General features: G+C 34.0%; 2 protein-coding genes and 1 long non-coding RNA gene across 3 annotated transcripts; 1 reads left to right on the top strand and 2 right to left on the bottom strand.

The window, feature by feature from the left end:
* Positions 1 to 4,981: 4,981 nt before the first annotated feature.
* Positions 4,982 to 9,871, bottom strand: LOC131623387 (uncharacterized). Its single transcript, XM_058894400.1, has 17 exons — positions 9,741 to 9,871; positions 9,506 to 9,617; positions 9,350 to 9,400; positions 9,083 to 9,258; positions 8,909 to 8,986; positions 8,693 to 8,804; positions 8,368 to 8,452; positions 8,221 to 8,272; positions 7,915 to 7,976; positions 7,717 to 7,832; positions 7,505 to 7,626; positions 6,907 to 6,975; positions 6,671 to 6,728; positions 6,406 to 6,479; positions 6,129 to 6,177; positions 5,639 to 5,718; positions 4,982 to 5,400 (listed from the first exon to the last, which is right to left on the bottom strand). The coding sequence occupies exons 2-17, from the start codon at positions 9,558 to 9,560 to the stop codon at positions 5,338 to 5,340; spliced, it is 1,302 nt and encodes a 433-aa protein (XP_058750383.1). The 5' UTR covers positions 9,561 to 9,617; positions 9,741 to 9,871; the 3' UTR covers positions 4,982 to 5,337.
* Positions 9,872 to 10,419: 548 nt separating this feature from the next.
* Positions 10,420 to 12,902, top strand: LOC131623404 (uncharacterized). The gene is made up of 7 exons (XM_058894414.1): positions 10,420 to 10,557; positions 10,864 to 11,005; positions 11,102 to 11,192; positions 11,278 to 11,405; positions 11,475 to 11,565; positions 11,660 to 11,816; positions 12,864 to 12,902. Exons 1-7 carry the CDS (start codon positions 10,420 to 10,422, stop codon positions 12,900 to 12,902), a joined length of 786 nt encoding a protein of 261 aa, XP_058750397.1.
* Positions 12,903 to 15,882: 2,980 nt separating this feature from the next.
* Positions 15,883 to 17,522, bottom strand: LOC131623386 (uncharacterized). Its single transcript, XR_009290187.1, has 2 exons — positions 16,825 to 17,522; positions 15,883 to 16,190 (listed from the first exon to the last, which is right to left on the bottom strand). It is a non-coding gene; the product is annotated as an uncharacterized LOC131623386 (long non-coding RNA).
* Between the last annotated feature and the right edge of the window lie 286 nt (positions 17,523 to 17,808).

Below are 17,808 nucleotides of genomic sequence, written 5' to 3'. Positions count from 1 at the left end.
AATGTTTGTGAGGTGTTTGTTAGTTCATTATTGGATATGTTTACTGCATCATCTTATCATGCCATGCCATGGCATGTTAATTGAGAAGATATAATATATCACTTTTTATTTCATTTAGCATTCGTTTAAGTCAAATTCTTTCACAAATACCATGTGTCATAGCTATGAATTCTGCTTCTGAGCTACTCCAAATCACAATAGATTTTTTCTTGCTTCCCAAAGATACCATATTACTTCATACAAATGTGTTGTAACTTGTAGTCGATTTCCTGTCAGATAAACATTATGCCCATTTTGAACTGGTATAGATTTCAATACCTATGTTTGAGTTCTTTTGGGAATAGAGTTTTTAGCCTAGTGTACCTTCCAAGTACTGGAGAATTTTGTTCACATTTCGCATGTCAGTTTCAATTGGGTTTGACATATAACGACTGGTCATGCTTACAACAAAACTAATGTGTGGTCTGGTGTGAGTTAGATAGATTAGTTTTCCAATTCTTTATTAGCCGGTACATCCACTCCTTTTTATTAGTTATATGGGAGTATTGGAAGCTTTGCATCCAAGCATAATGTTTCTTTCTTGAATGTACTTCCTTTGAGAAACAGATATATCATTCTTTATCTGTGCAATTTTCATCTCTAGAAAATACTAGAGTTGGCCTAAGTCCTTGACTTGTTCATCATCATCTTCCGTAATTATGATATCATTAACATAAAGTTATATCTTTCCATCCACATAATGCTTGACAAACATAGTATGGTTTGTTTGGCAATGAATAAAACCATCTTGCTTGAAAAATTTTCAGTTTAACAAACCATGTTCTAAGTGATTGTTTGTGGTCGTGTAGAGATTTACGAAATCAACACACTATATTGGAGGTCTTGAGTGATTTAAATTTCAGAAAAATTTGCATATATGCCTCTTCTTCTAACTCCCTATTTAGAAATGCATTCTTTATTATAGTAGAACTCAGTCAAAATCAAGTACAATAAACTCACGAAATATACGCCGGAGACATAGGTGAAAGGTCCAATTGTGATGGCCATGGTAAAAAAGGACGTGGTAAATGCAACTCAATTCAATGTCAAGTGTGCCATAAGTTTGACCATGATACTTTTATTTGTTTCCATCGTTTCAAGCAGGATTACAAGCCTCTCAATGCTTTGACTCCAAACTCTCTATGCCTTGGCCTAACAATTCATGGCAATGCTTTGGCCTTATATCTTGTGGCATGTCTTAACCTCCTACATTATCTATATAATCTCCTTACATGGTGCTAATCAAGATGATTCCATTCAATGTGTAACATAAACAACGATGGTTAATTCTAACTTTGCAAGTTTGGTGAATTGGTATCGTGACTATGGTTTCAACTGACCATGCAACCTCCATTTGTCACTCTTGTGAATCTTATTGTGAATTACGACAAAATTCAATATTAATTTGTGAGACAAAGAATAATAGCAACCAAAATAAATAAATGATCTACATCAATAATAATCTACACAGATAATATAATAGAATAAGGCGAAAAAAAGACGAAGGATTGTTTACGCAGTTCGATCAAACGATCTACTCTGGGGAGAGAGCAGCTCTCCATTTCACTATACTCACAAGAGATTACAGATGAGTTACAAAAAAATAGTTTTTGCAGTTTCCAAAGAACAAACCCTATTTTCTACCCAAGTATTTCCCAACCTCTACAACTCTCAATATAAGAATCACTCAAACCCCCAATGTGTTTAGAAGTATTTCTCAATCCCCTTAGATAATTTTCCCAAAAACTTTTGTCTTTCTAAGTTTTCCTTTGAAATTCCCTAAACCCTTATTTCTCTCTTTTTCTTTAAAGCTCTAAAATTGTCACATTGTAATAACAGAATAGATACATAATTATAATAACCAAAATCTAACAAATCCATAACAAATTCCAGAATATAATTGTTAGAATAAAAAATATTATTATAATCTTATAATATCTCTCAAATATTATATATTTTTTATAATATCTCTTAAACTATGATAAATATATACTTTATAATATCTTTTTGGAATATTATAAATATATATCTTATAATATTTTTTTATATTAATTTATATGATCTCCAAATTAATATAAAATATTCTAACATTAATGAATGGATCAATGAACAGAACCGATCGAATCTAATATCCATAAATCGCTCGGACCAGATTACTTTTCGGCTTTTTGATTTTTCGGCAATCTCAGAACATGTTTTCTTTCCTTCATCAACAAAGTTTTTAAGGCATACTTCAACAATCTCCACCTTGACTTTAAACTGTGTTTATGTCAATTTAACCATCAACAACATAGATGCTCTCTACCATATTGAAACTCTAATCAATAACCTTCATCAAATCCAAATCACACTTGAATCTTGATCTCGCCACTTGCATCCACTTGTTTCAAATAACAACAATTGGTCCATCTATCAAAGGGGTGTGAAATCTGTCTTTTTGAACAGACCGCCTGAAGAGGAAATTTATGTAGAGCAGCTCCCTGTTTTTGTTGTGAAGAACCAAGAGCTAAAGTTCTACAAGTTGAAGAAAGCGTTGTACGGTTTGAAACAAGTTCCAAGAGCTTAGAATAAGAGGATATTATAGTTTCTTAAAAGAGATTGGCTTCTAGAAGTGTGTATCTAAACATGGTGTGTATGTGAAGACAAAGACAAGTGAAGGGGTGATCGTCTTTTGTTTATATGTAGGCGATTTGTTGATCACGGACAGCGACGAAAAGTGTATTTCTAAGTTCAAGAGTGAACTTAAGAAAGAATTCGAGATAATTAATATTTGTCTCATGACATACTTCCTTGATATTGAGTTCCACAAGTCCAAAAACGGACTGCTCATGCACCAAAGAAGGTATGCTTTTGAGATGTTATAGAGGTTTGAAAGCTGAACCAAGGTTATAATTCTCTAAGAATGAAGAAGAGCAAGAGGTGAATTCAACTCATTATAGGAGGCTGATTGGTTCCTTGCGTTACTTGTGCAATACACGACAATACTTTGTGTTTAGTGTCGGTATTGTGAGTAGATTCTTGGAGAGGCCGAAGGTGTCTCACTTGCTAGCAGTCAAGAGGATTTTAAGATACGTCAAAGGATCTATCGGTTGCGAAATTCTTTTTCTCGCAGCGGACACGGACAGAAAATACAATTTACTATGTTTTACCAATTTCAATTGGTGTGGAGATAAAGATGATCGAAAATCTACAGCTGGATACATCTTTATGCTCGGTGGAACACCGATCTCATGGTTTTTGAAGAAGGAATCGATAGTAGCACTCTCGTCTTGTGAAGGTATATTGTCGCTTAGTTCTATGTGTGCCAAGCCGTGTGGTTGATGAATTTATTGAAAGAGCTCGGCAGCGAAAAGGGTGACGCTGTAACGCTCATGGTTAATAAGGTTTCCGCTATTAATCTTGTTAAAAACCCAATTGCACATGGGATGAGCAAGCATATTGAAATGAAGTTTCACTACTTGAGAGAACTTGTTATTGAAGGAAAGTTGAGATTGGAATATTGTAGAAGTGAAGACCAAGTGGTTGATTTGTCGACCAAGTGTTCAAAAAGGTTGAATATGAACATGGGCATGAAAGACTTAGAGCACTTGAATTAAGATTGTGTGTTAAGTAAAAAATGATGATTCAAGTGTTGTAACAAGTTAGAGCTGTGTTGAAAAGTAACCAGAAAACTGAAAATTAGAAATTTTTGAGACTGTAACTGGTTACGCATTCGCAGTAACTGGTCACCACTGTTATAAAATGTTTTTATTTCAGCTGCAATCGATTAAAGATTTTGAGTTGTATGGGGTGTTTGGATTCTAGAATCTAATATGTATATTTTAAGTGATTAGATTCTAGAATTAAAAAGAAAAGGATAAATGAAGGAGGAAAAAGAAGAGATTCTCGAGTTATGGGATTTTAGAATGTAGTGTATATTTAAGTGTTGGGATTTTTAGTCAAAAAATAAGATTTTTGAATTATAAGGAAATTTGTGAAAAACTCGTTGGTCACTAGGGCTATGTTTGGAAGTTTGGAAGAAAGTGAATGGTTTTGGAAAATAAGAAGAATTGAATGAAAAGAATAAAAAAAAATTGGATAGAAAGGTTTTGGAGGGTTTGATTTTATTCATAACACCAAAAACCCCATAAAATTGGAGAACTCAAAAATTATATTGAATGTTATTTTTCAAATATCTTTTAAGTTGCTATACTATTTTGAAAATTAAAAATTTTGTAATAATAATGACTCTTTTATCATTCTAAACAAAATTATTTTTTTAGAAAATGTCAAATATTTTTCTATATTTTTTTAAAAATTCGTTTTCAGAAGCCTTTCCCTCTCCACCAAACTTCAAAATTTAGCATAAATGAATTCTCAAATATTAACTTTTATTACCGAACCAACTCAATCAATCATGTATCATTTTTTTTTCAATTCTAAAAAACTGTATCATAATCATAATTCGATACAATTGCAAACTTTTTTAACCTAAAAGACAACATATAATGTAGTAGTAGGTGGTAAACAAAAAATTATGGTAAAAATAGTAGTTGGTTGAAGTATATTAATTTTATTTTATTTTTAATTAAAATAATCATATAATGTTAAGATTTTATTTTACTTTTCAATTAAAATAATTATAATATTAAGAAATCACTAATATCACATAACCATGTTAGATCAACATTTACCTTAATCTCAAAACATTGCATATGCTAGTATTTGGGTAACCCTGATAAAATCTCTTTCTAGTTTATGGTATTATTTCAATCTCAAATATACTCAAAAGTTAGTCAACAATGTACTTACTCTTAAAATGAGATTAAGAGATAGAGTAAGGATAGAGGAGAAAAATGATGGACATGATCCAAAGTGAAATTTTATAATAAGCTTTTTTACTAACTTTTCTTACATTTGAGATAAGATGAGCCATTATCATTCATTTGACACTTCAGAACAATTAATAGCAGATATTCAATCAGTTCATGACCTTGTACAAATTTAGGAGTTAAATGCTTATTGAAGAGCAACTCAACCTTCGTTGGCAAGTTTAGAGATCGAGAAGACACATATAATTATGTAGATAAAGCGAACCTAGTTTTTCTTTTCATCCAAATTATATACAATAAACTCAAATTTGACTGCCGAGAAACAAATCAAGGGTTGAAGTTTTCTAAAAATACGAAAAGGATGCAAAGGGCCTCTCTAAAGTTAAATAATTAGCACAAATACTCTATCATTTTAATTAAGACAACTGCAAATGTGGTGACCCCATTTGACCTCAAGCTCTACATGTCTAATCAAGGATGTATTGCATTACCAACCTATGGAGTTCTTTGACTGCTGCAACTTCAAATTATAAGATCTTTCTATCTCCTCCTGCAATATTTATTATCAGCAACAGTTATGATGGATATATTATATACTCCTGAATCTTATTCATGTACCATTATCAAATTATTAAGAATAGAAGCATCAACATAATGTTTGACAGAATTTTATTTAGGATGCTAAAAGAATAGGGGGGAGAACATAGGCATGTATATGAAATTAGAGCATTAAGTTGTTTTTCAGAGTTTAATATAGAAATTAGAAACTACTTAAAAATGATCCATACCTTGCAGGCTTTCTGCAGAGGTTCTAAGAATGACGATCTGAAAAGCTTGACAGCATTTCCAAGCGAAGTTCCACTCCATTCTGCTAACAAACAAGTTGCAATTAGCATTACAAAGATGTGTGGAGATGGCAATGAAAAGGTTTTGCAAAATGAAAATTGATGGGGTCAGTTTACTATGTTTTTGTTTTTAATTCCACTAAAAAAATATTAGAAAATACATTCGAAATATTTTTAAATTTGTATTTTTAAGTGAAAACAGATGCAATACTAGTAGAAATTGGGAAAATATCAAATAACTACTTTCAGTGCTTCCGAAAGAAACAATCTCGCTAGTAGGCTGTTCAACTTCTGCCACAGTTGTTAGTGACAATAGCCTTCAATCAATGGTGTGTTCAAATTAAAATAAGTAATGATTTTAATAATCGAACAGGATTGTTCAAGTACAAAATTAACATACCGCTTGTAACCAAAAAAAAAAAAATTAACATACCGCCATTAACATCAGCTCTCGAGCCTTCATTGTTAAGCTCCTCTAGAAGCTGCAATGTTACAAACCAATATATTAGGATTCACATAAACATAAAATGTCTAGTAAACAGTAACCTAATAAAAAAATACTGTTAGATATAATCAGGCCAAATGGGAACCTATACCCATTATAGGTATATGCCCAAAGTGATATTTAGGAGAAAGGCTAATTTGAGCCTCAGGGAAGCTTCCCTCTGTCATTGCAGATCATAAAAACTATTGTTGCATAATAAGTTTACCTGGAAAAGGGTGGGTACTGTAGTAGGATCAAACTCATCACACCGATTTGGGTCAATAGGGACACAGACACGACCTAAAACAAAATAGAATTACCAGGTAATTATTGTAGACAATCAAATTAGCTAATGAACCTATCTGGCAATTTTTACAATTTTTAACGAGAAAATAGATTCATTATTTCTACTTTCTATTCAAAAAATCATAATTGGAAAATAGAGGTATATGATGTCATCAATAAAGATTGTGCATCATTTTGATACTAACCTGTTTTTGGATGAACACAAAACGGTGCTTTAAGCAAATGATTCATATGTTTCGAAACCTGAAACATAAAATTGTCTTGTTTAAAGGCACGAATTCAAACTATAAATAAATGCTGGTCTTCCATATATGGAGACATGTTCTAGGAAAATTATGAATGTATATAAATGAAAATAGCTTAATAGCATGAAAAATCATTTAGAGGATGTGAACAAAATGGGATCAGTAGATAGACAGACCTCCATATCTAGCCTGGGGTAAGTATAGGAAAACACAATTTCTTCAACACATCTACGCAGCCCCTGTGCCTACAAAAAGGATTATGAAGACATTATTAACAATAAAAAGAAACTCAAGACAATGCTTGTTTCAGCAAATTTTGGATGATTTTCAGCAATGAATAGTGCAATATGCAACCATCCTATACAGCATAGGCAGGTGAGTAGTTTGTAGGTAAGAGCAAGAATTTCCATATTGTTGAGATTATGAAGATTTAAATAAAATAAGAATAAAGAATGTGATTATGGAGTAAAATAATTGATGATAAACTGATACAAAAGACAAAACACTAACCCTATTTATAGAGATTCAGGACTACTCAGCTTAAATAAACAAGGAAATCAATGTGCATAATGTAGAAATTAATCTTGAGATATAATCTAAAATTAATTCAAGATTAGAAACTGACCCTACCGCTACGTGATAAACTAAGAGCCAATATTGCTCGAGTTCTAGGCCCGTTCAATTGTTTTCAACTAGGTGTACAACTATTGCAGAGAGAAGATGCCTCTGTTACCTTGAGATATTTTTAACTTTCCCAAAAGGAATATTTTGTACCTTATGTTTTCCAGACTGCAGCAACTGCTTGCACTGTTCCCATCGCACAACATTAATATCTTCTTTTGCACTAGAGGACCGTCTATTATCTTGCCATCTTCCCCTAAGTTCAGAAGCAATAGCTGCAAAGGTAAAACATGCACAGCATAAGACAATAGCAGTAAAATGAATTAACAAGGACCATACCAGGAGAACAAAATAATTTAATGTACATTCATCAGGAATCATGCTTAGGATCTTCTCATATCTCTCCTCAGTAGCAAGTAAGTTTTGATTTGTAAGCAGTTTTTTCTCAAAATAGTCCTTGAGGACATTGGTGTATGATGTCCTGGAAATGGAAAGCACTAATTAGGATATGAAATATGTATCAGAAAGGATAAAGAAAGTTAGTCATTCATCTTAAGACTTACGCCAAGAAAGGATGAAGAGCGCCACCAGTCAAAGAAACCTTCTTATGACTATTTTCATTGCCCTGGACAAATCATGAAATCAGAAAACACTTAATACAAGTATTGACAGACAGATTCAGATTGGGTGTAGTCGAATGTATCTATCAATCTCTAACTTGTATTTTATATTTTTTAATGGAAAAAGCAATGAAGGGTTGAAAGTGTGTGAAAGATATATCCAATGGTTGACATTGTTGTGACTACATCAACTATTGACTGCACCTAGTCCCAGGCCTAAACAAACACACTACTTGTTGCTAAGTATACCTTGTAAACACGATAATATTCAGCAATAGCAGATCTTTGCTCATTTGTCAACCTGCAATAGTAAAGTTAATAAATTTAAATGATGCCTATGTGTACTACATATAGGTTAAGGAAACATTTAGAACTTCTGACAGTCTAGGGTCTCACCTTCTTGCCTTCCCATCACACACCCAACAATGAACACCTCTACGTCCACTATAGACCCAGAGTATATGCTTAAAACCAAACTCATCTGAAACAATAGTTCCAAAGCAGAAATTAACACAACAGTCAGAAACACTTGATGGAGAAGAATAAATAATAGGTGAATCTGTGTTATTTTAGAGTATTTCCTCTATCCTGTTCAATTTATTTCATTGATATAAAACTAATTCTATCTTGTTATATTAAAATTAAATCTTCTTTTCAATGCACAATATTAATGCCAGGCATTGCACCGACTATCCGCATCATATAAGATGGAAATTACTACCTCTTAAGGAAGTATCAATCACTTTGATTGCTATGGTCATCAACGGCCAGCAATCCAAGCAAACATCAGCACCCTTGCAGCAGTATCTGATATCATCGTAATCTGTCATATCCTAAAGCCCACCATGCAAAAAAAAAAAAAAAAGAGGATAACAAAGGTCAAAAAGACGAAAGTATCTATAGGTTTCAGTAGGAGACTCAAGTCAGAAAAACTTACAATATCAAAAATCAACTCCCTCTCAACTGGAGTGAAGACACTATTATCACCCTGTGCATAGGCATGCCTTTTGGCAGGCTGAACCACAAAAAGAATCATTAGTAAATGCAGCACGAACTATAACAAAACTGAGGAAGATGATAATTAACTATAGCGTGAGAGGAGAAATGTTACATCAACTGTATAGACAGGTCCAATGTCAATCTTTAAAGGGCATTTATCTTTGATCGAGTTTTCAAGTTCCAGGACATTGTTGTACGATTGAAAACGCAGATAAAAATCACCTTTCAGAGTGAAGGAAAATTCCCTTCTTCCAAAGTAAGACTGATCACAACCAGGATGTTTCCCATCTATAATAATTTTATACCCAGAGAAAAAAAATCAGGATTTGCATACTCATTTAAACATTCTCATCAAAAGTAAGAGTTTCATAAATGCTACCATGGCCATAAGACATCCATTTAAACATATCAGCAAAAGGAAACAGCTTTCCTGGTAAAAAAAAATACAAAATCAGCAAGTTGTTAAAACCCATTAGAAATTTCACTAACTATTCACACAAGTAACCAAAAAAAATGGGAATTGGATGTAACTAACCATAATAAGGTTTGAGAGCACCGGAATCAAATTCCGATTCTTGTTGATGATTCATTAGTATGAAAATTGAATATGATTTGGGAAATGAGCGAAGAGAGAGTGAAGTGACGATCTACACGTGAACAACAAGCATAAATCACAAGACCCGAAGACAAATCGAAGATCAGCCAGCAAAAATCACGGCATGAACAAGCAAAACTAACACAAGGTGAATCATGAAGCAAATCGAAATTACCTGAGTTGAAGAGCGAAGAGGGTAAGAAGATTGCGATGATAACTGTGGAAGAAGCCACTGAATCTGAGTGTAAACCCTAAAAATGTGGATGTGATGTTTTGCGCGCCAAAAACAACCCGCCACAAATGTCATATTTCTTAAATATATATACAATACAATATACAACTCATTTTAGGAAATATCAGTCCATTTATAATTCAAATGCATCATTTATTATTATTTTTTCACTATTTTATCCTTATTTATTAACTTTTACTTTAGTCAATTATAATTAATAAGGGTATTATAGTAAATGATATTAGATTTTTCATCAAAATCAACAAATCTAATAATTTTCTTAAAACCCGCGTAGTGTTCAAATATGACACTTTTTATGAGACGGAGGGAGTAAGCATTTTGTTTTAGTGTAAAAAAAAAAATCAAAATTAATTGTTTCCAAAATCGTTTAACGCACGTATTTGTGTAATGGTAGTTTCTCTTCCACCTTCAACAGCCAGTTTTCACTCATCACCCACGATCAAACAAATTTATCCATGTCTCATATCCTGAGTCCTTTTGTTCTTTCTTCCACAACCTCCTATGCCTAAACATTATAAAGAACAATCAATTACTCACGCAAATACTTTTTCTTCTCTGTTTCTTTTGACCTCTCTTGCGACAACTTTGTGTTTTTTACGTTATGGTCAGACCGTTGGAGAGAATGTGTGACATCAACGATAAGAAGGAGCTATGGAAGGTGGCGGTCAGGGTGCACCGTAAATGGAAGGTTGTTTCCAATAACAATGAACACTTTAAGATGATATTCATAGACAGAGATGTAGGTTTCGTTCTGTCAGTGCTTGTGTTTATTTGATTTATGAGTTATGATTGTTTATGGAATTCTACGTTTCATGGTGTTTGAAAATCGTTTTCATAACGTTATTTTTTTTATCTTCTCGTGTATGGTTTTTGTTACTTTTTCATTTCGTGTGTTACTGACTTTGGTGTGCGCCACAGAGGGATGATATTCATGTTGTTGTGACAACTCCCCAAATAGTTGTGTTTTATGACAAATTATTGGTGGACCATAATTACAGTGTGTCCAACTTCAAAAGTTTAGCCTAATATGTTGACATTCAAATAGTCGTCGCACAAGTTTATGGTGAAGTTTACCGAAGGAACATCCGTTGGTGACGATGATAAGCACGAAATACCACCCAAGGCAATAAAGTTTACCAGGTTTTTTGATATCATCACCCGCAAATTTGTCAAAGATGTCCTGATAGGTAACAGACTGTTGTTCATATTTTGTTCGCATTTTGCTTACACCTTTGTGGTTGATGTATTGTTATACTCTTGAATATCTTTTATCTTTTTGGCAGATGTCATTGGAATGGTTGATAACATTGAATTTTCGCAGACACAGTCAGGGGCAAAAAAACAACAAGTTAATTTAGTACTACGTGACCTCGGGTATATTTACTCCCAAACAACACTGTCACTTGATTGTAAATTGACTTCGGGTTTCATACATCATTATCGTGTGCTCTTTGTATAGCAACAACATTGTCAACTGCACTATTTGGAAATCGTATGCCGACCAATTCATCAATTTTACTCAGGACCAGGTCAATGTGTCTGGTCCAACAGTGGTTTTGCTTCAATATGCAAAAGTGAAGGAAGAGGGTTAGTTATGTTGTTATTAAAATGCCCATGCCTTTAACTGTTCACACTTATGTCTAATGATGTACGTAGGGAAGTTTTCGTTGTCTGTCACAAACTCCTACAATGTTATTGTGCTTTACCTCGATGCTGATTTTCTTCCAATCAAGGAGTTTATAAATAGGTATATTATGATTACTATGTATTGTCTACACCCCTCTGGTAGTTAGCTAATTATGTTGTGTAGACATATGTGAAAGAGGCTTAATTTTGTGTAGTATCCCTAAAGAGGCTTTAGTTAGTGTGTCTGGACAACTAAGTTGTAACTCTCAACTTTCCTCACAGGGCTCTGAAAATACTCAATTGGATCCTATTCAAAAGTTGCTTTCTAAGGTTGTTGATATGCCTTTCGCTGAGATTACTAAGCTTATTGACGTACGGTCGACTTTTGTTGTACCCCAAAATTTGCCCACACTTTTCAAAAATTCAAAACTATTTTAAAAAATTGAATTTTATAAAAATCTTGGGTTCATTTACATTGACGTCCTGAATTTTATAAATATTCTATTTAAAGTCAATTTTAAAATATAATAATTTACTCTTAAATTATTTATATCTTTAATAAATAGCAAAATGTTGGCCGATGCTTCATATCCTTTCAATTGATTTTTTATTTTGAAAAAATAATATAGCACAATTGGTGAGGAAGTAAGATTTACAAGCACAAAGTTCCGGGTTCAAATATTTTTCCCTTTTATTTATTTTTAACTTTAGCTTTAATTTTATTTCCACTTATATTCAAAAAAATCACCAAAAATATTTTTTTTTATTATTTAAATATTAATTTTTGTTTTTTATTTCATGCTTTTTTTTAATTTTTATTTTTTTAATTTCTATTCACAAAAATAAGAAAAAGAAAATTCTCAATTATTTCCAAAACATTTACACGACAAAATCCTCAAACATACCTCAAGACAAAAATCTTTAAATATTAAAAAGAATTAATCATAGGTGACTAGGCTCATTATATCAATTAATATCCTGTTTGATACCGTTTGTGGCATATTTGTAAGGTTATGCAAAAACATTCACGTAACCACACAGAGGGGGGAATAACATCTTCAAACTTTGAAACCTCCTCACAACAACCTCAAAACCGCAAGCTCATTCCATCGTAACATCGCCTACTTCAAACTCTTTCACAACATCCAAAAAAACCAAAATCTTCATGTCACCAATATTCATCATCAACTTACCCAAAAATAATAACCATAAACAACTTCACCTCTCCATTCCAACACCTCTAAATTTTTTTTTTTTAATTTCCTCAATCACTCAAACTCCACAAAAATTTCCCCATGAACACACCATCATTTCATTATAATAATTTTCTTTTTTTACAACAGCATCACATTAACAGAACAAAAAATAAGATTTAAATTAATGATATAATGTAATTTGTGTGAACCCTTGTTTTTGCAGGAAATGAGAGATGAAGCAAGAACAAACGAGATCAAATGAAGCATAATGTGTCATCGAGATTGTCGAAAAGATAACCTCAGGGCACCGCGAACCCAAAGCTGTTGGGAACCATTCCAAATCACGACGCACACGACGGAAACGCAACAACTGCGAGCTTCACCCATTACGTTGACCGAATCGTGACTACCCCGATCCGCCTCCATTCACGCACAACACATCAGTCCCGCACCGGATCCACCTCCGATCACCACCGTCGGCCGAACCCCCTTTGCGGCTGCGCTCCAGCCACCACGTCCTACCAACCACCGCACAGACACCATCAAAGCCATCACGCTGATCGCAACAACTTCGACACAATTCAGCGTTAACCTTCGTTAATTTCTTTCCAAATATTTGTTTGCTTTTGATTCTCATTTCATTCTCCATGTTTTGTAAATAACTTCATTGGTGAAGAGTTGTTTGAGAGTAAAAAATAGAGGAAACTAAAAATTGCAGAGAGGATGGTGAGAGAGCGTTAAATAGTGTGAAGAGGTTGAGAGATTGAAAGAGAGTGGGGGAGGCTAGCTTCCGATTTAATTTTTAGGCTATGTTTGGGAGTTTGGAGGGGAGGGGAGGTGAAGACTTCCGAAAACGAATTTTTAAAAAATTATAGAAAAATATTTGACATTTTTTGAAAAAATGATTTTGTATAGAATGATAAAAGAGTCATTATCATTACAAAATTTTTAGTTTTCAAAATAGTATAACAACCTAAAAGATAATTTCAAAATTTATGTAAGCCCTTCAAAACCCTCCAAAACCCTCCTTCAATACAATTTTTTATTTCTCCCATTTTTATGGGGTTTTTGGTGTTATGAATAAACTTAAACCCTCCAAAACCCTCCTACCTAAAATCTTTTTATCCTTTTCACCTAATTCTTCCTATTTCCCAAAGCCATCCCCTCCCTTCCCCTCCAAACTCCCAAACATAACCTTAGGGTTTTGGTTGTTTAACTGTTGTCTGGGCCGTGTGTTTGAAAGCCCAAATCCTTTCTTATTTACACTTCCCCGCGTAACACTACACCTCACTCCTTGTGTTTTGATTCAAATGATATTTGGGCCTGCAAGCAGCCAATGGCCCATCGCTTTACTCACTGCAGTGCCTATCCAAGCATGCACCCCCTGAATGACTCAATCTCATTTAACTTGGGCCATTCACCAAGTTGGGCCCAGCGCCCCTGCTCATCACACCTCCATGTTTAACTATTCTCAAGCCCATTCTATTTTATTTATTTTTGTTCTATGTATTCGTTTTAATTTGGCAAAAACACAAAAAATATTATTAGATTAATTTGTTTTTCTTTTTAAATCTCGAAAACACAAAAAAATGTATTAGTTAATTAGTTTTTCTTTTTATCCAAAAATACGAAAGTATTTTAGTTAGCGTTCGTTAGAATTTAATAGGTTTGTTATCTCTTTAATTTTTGAATTAATTGTTGCTCATATTCTTGACATTTTAATCATGCATCATTTTATATATACTAACATTTTTCGTATTTATGTGAGGTACTACCTTCTTTGAGGACTCGGGCCATTTTGTTGATATTCATGAGTTTTCCTGTATATTACTTATTTCTTTCCGTCTTAATTTCTATTTTAGATTTGTAATAATGTTTATCCCCATTTGTTTAAACTTGCAATTCCCCATCCTTAAGCCTTGTAATAGCGTAGGATTTAATTTCCGCTCTTTACTTTCCGCACCATATAAACTATTATTTAACTGTTAGATGTATGCTAATAGGATTGTATGGCAAGATAAAATTGAACATAGCTAACAAATAATTCAAGATAAGATATTTGAAAATAACACACTTGCACTCACTCACCTTTAGGGTACCTCTCTTTGTTGCCTTTCGATTATATGGTCACGTCCCGCGAACATAGGGATACCATTAGCAAAGACCCTTGATTATAAATCATCATAAAGATCATAGTCCCTCGACGACCCTCGATTGTTGCCTACGAATATATGATATCGTTCCTCAATTTTTCATAAGGTTAAAATGATGATCGTCCCTACAAACTGCTAATGGTATTTCTACATGTTGCCATCAATGACCATAAATGACCCTTTCGTTTGTCCGTTAACATCCAATGAATATGACTACCTACTGTCATACCCCAAATTTGTCCTACCCTTGATTTCTAACTGGCTTAAGCTCTACATTTCATCTGCATACCTCCATTAGGCCATTAACATGACTTTTCATTCATTCATTCATCAAATAAAACATCTAAAAAAAGCGTGGGATCAAGGATCTTGGAAGCTAGGGTTTTTGTATGTCGTTCAGGGTGGACTTCTTTCTCCTAAAGCTACAAGGTTTTCCTCCATGAAGATTCATCAGAGGGAAGAAGACTATGGTTCTTATAAACAATGTCTACAATCGTCGATTCATCAGAGATTTGTTGGATGTCATGCCGAGGTGTTCTTATGTGCTTCAATACTTTCTTCCTCGAAGATTCTTCAATGCATTATTGTTATGATGGACTGAATACCAATGTGAGCCATGGCATGAGAGATGAACTGGTGAATTCATTATGATTAAGGAAGCTTTTATTTTCACCATTTTTACTTGTTGCCTACAATATAAGTTGATTTGGATCTAAGATGGAAGTTGAGGCTTTAAAAGTAAAGGTTGAGTTGAAAACCTTATTCGGAAACACTCATTCAAGGGACTGCTTGATACCAGGGATTCAAACGATTCAAATTAGTCAATGAATTGACGTTGTTTAAAGCACCCGGATTTGAAAGATTTGTTCATTAAAAGGGATAGTCCAAGTTCATCCACTCATTTAATACCATTGTTTATCAAGACCACTACAAACAAAAAGAAGAGAAATATAATAAAGTTGGTTTTGTCCATTGAATGTACATATGCATTACTAAATTCCTCACAAAAGCCCACTTTCATGATCAAGCTTTCGTTCATTCAATCCATGGAAATGTACACTACTAAGTCACAGTACACAACTACAAAAGGAAGAGAAGGAAACCATTCATTTCACACTGTTTGGAACATAAGTCACCGTCATAAGTTCGTCACAATTATAAAGTTCAAGCCACGTGGAATACAAGTTGTTACAAGTTTCAATTATTACAACAAAAAGAAAATTACAAAAGAAAATTACAAAAGAAAAGCCACGGTTGACCGTTGACTTGTTGACTCTCCGACTAATTCAATTGACTTCCTAAAGCCTATCATACAGTATTCATGTGATCGAGTCTTCAAGAGCTAATTCTCCTTCAATTCTTTTCCTCTTCTTCATGAGCTTTTAACATCACAACCCCTGCAGCAACAAAACAGTCCCATTTCAGAGCATTTTCAAACCAATTCAGCTAACTAAGAATAACCTGCACACATCAGCACGCATACACATCAAAAAGAAAACCAGAATACACACATTCAAACCAAATTCCCCAGTGCATACAAATAATAAACCAGCCTCTAACGAATCAACTTTTTACCAATCCCAAAATACCATAAACAGAAACGTGATCATCTATTCATTACCTCCTTCAACTCTCTAACAGTCCCTGTTGCACCATAACTCCAACCCTGCATATAAACAAAAATTTACCACAATTCCCTCTAACTTACAAACAGCCACTTAACCACCTTTCGATTGTCCAAAACAGAGTTCATAACCTACTAATACTAACCACCTGATAACTAACTTCCAAATCCTAACTGTTTTCTAAACCTAGTACCAAACAAAGCCATAACTACCTTCAACCAATTCACAACAGAACATAACCGATTTTTAACCTCCCTAACCATCTCATAACCTTCATTCAAACTCTCTAAAGAGATTCAGTAACTACCTAAACTAACCTCTAACAACCTAGCTTTCCTAACAGCTCATAAGAGAAGGAGGAGAAGAATTGGGTTATCAAGTCAGAGAAAATCAGAATGAAACTAACCTGAGGAGCTTCTATAAATCAGAACCACCATCATTCAGAACTCTCCTCCACTCTCTCAATCTTCAACTCCCTCTTCAAAGCTTTCTTCACCATTCACAATCTTCACTTCTGGTTTTCCACACCCTTCGATCCTCCTCCATCTTTCTTCCATCTCCATCACCTTCACGGCCTCCTCTTTTCAACCTCTTTTTTCTCATCTTCAACCTCTTCCATTCTTCATTCTAAACCTTCACCATTCTTCAATTCAACATCTCATCATCACCTTTGAAATTTGCAGAAAAGGAAATCGATAACAAAAGAGAAAGAAGCAAGAAAATCGTAACAGAAAATCTCACCTTCATCTTTCGCTCAGTACCTTCATCACCGCTTCAACCTTCACCATCTTCAATCAAGATTCGATATCCATCAAATCTTCAATCGTTGTCCAGCTCTGAGAATCGCAACCAAATCATTTTCATCGCAACTGCAGAGAATCATCAACCTCATCATCATGTTGAATTCATAAGTAGAGGCTGAGAACCGAGGTGAGATCGAACGCAGAGAGCGATTGAGAACGCAAGAGACGAAGAGAGTACGGAGAACGAAACGAGAGAGCAAGGTCGAAGTCTCGCCGGAGATGATGTACATCACCGTCGCGAGTTTAAAAGTGAAGGGAGAGAGAACCGTTCCGCCGCCGGTGGAATATTGAAGGGAGGAGAAGCTTGTCAAATCTCAATGTTCATACACGTAAACCTAATTCCCTTTTCATATTATTGTGATTAATTAGAGTTAATTGAGATTTAATGTAAAAATCTGATGCTTAATCGAGGTTAATAAATCAATGGATCATTAATTGTGTCAATAATCTGAGTATTGGATTGATAAATTTTGAATTCTGATCCATGTTCATTGGGCCTCCCTCACGAATTGCTAGATCCACCTCCCCTTGGCCCATGACGCCATTTTTGGCTGTTAGGACAGTCTGAACAATAAGAATCCTTTGGG

This window comes from Vicia villosa, unplaced genomic scaffold (genome assembly GCF_029867415.1).
Source record: "Vicia villosa cultivar HV-30 ecotype Madison, WI unplaced genomic scaffold, Vvil1.0 ctg.000063F_1_1_1, whole genome shotgun sequence".
In the NCBI taxonomy this organism is placed as follows: Eukaryota; Viridiplantae; Streptophyta; class Magnoliopsida; order Fabales; family Fabaceae; genus Vicia; species Vicia villosa.
This window is presented reverse-complemented; position numbering and strand designations above follow the sequence as displayed.

What these genes read in the sequence shown, in the direction of transcription:
- LOC131623387 (XM_058894400.1), bottom strand. Translation starts at nt 9,560, where the DNA reads ATGAATCATCAACAAGAATCGGAATTTGATTCCGGTGCTCTCAAACCT. An exon ending in GGGAGTTGATTTTTGATATT is followed by an intron (nt 8,805 to 8,908) that starts GTAAGTTTTTCT and finishes GGTGGGCTTTAG; the next exon opens with GATATGACAGATTACGATGA. An exon ending in GATTGATACTTCCTTAAGAG is followed by an intron (nt 8,453 to 8,692) that starts GTAGTAATTTCC and finishes CTATTGTTTCAG; the next exon opens with ATGAGTTTGGTTTTAAGCAT.
- LOC131623404 (XM_058894414.1), top strand. Translation starts at nt 10,420, where the DNA reads ATGGTCAGACCGTTGGAGAGAATGTGTGACATCAACGATAAGAAGGAG. An exon ending in TGATATTCATAGACAGAGAT is followed by an intron (nt 10,558 to 10,863) that starts GTAGGTTTCGTT and finishes ACATTCAAATAG; the next exon opens with TCGTCGCACAAGTTTATGGT. An exon ending in TGTCAAAGATGTCCTGATAG is followed by an intron (nt 11,006 to 11,101) that starts GTAACAGACTGT and finishes TCTTTTTGGCAG; the next exon opens with ATGTCATTGGAATGGTTGAT.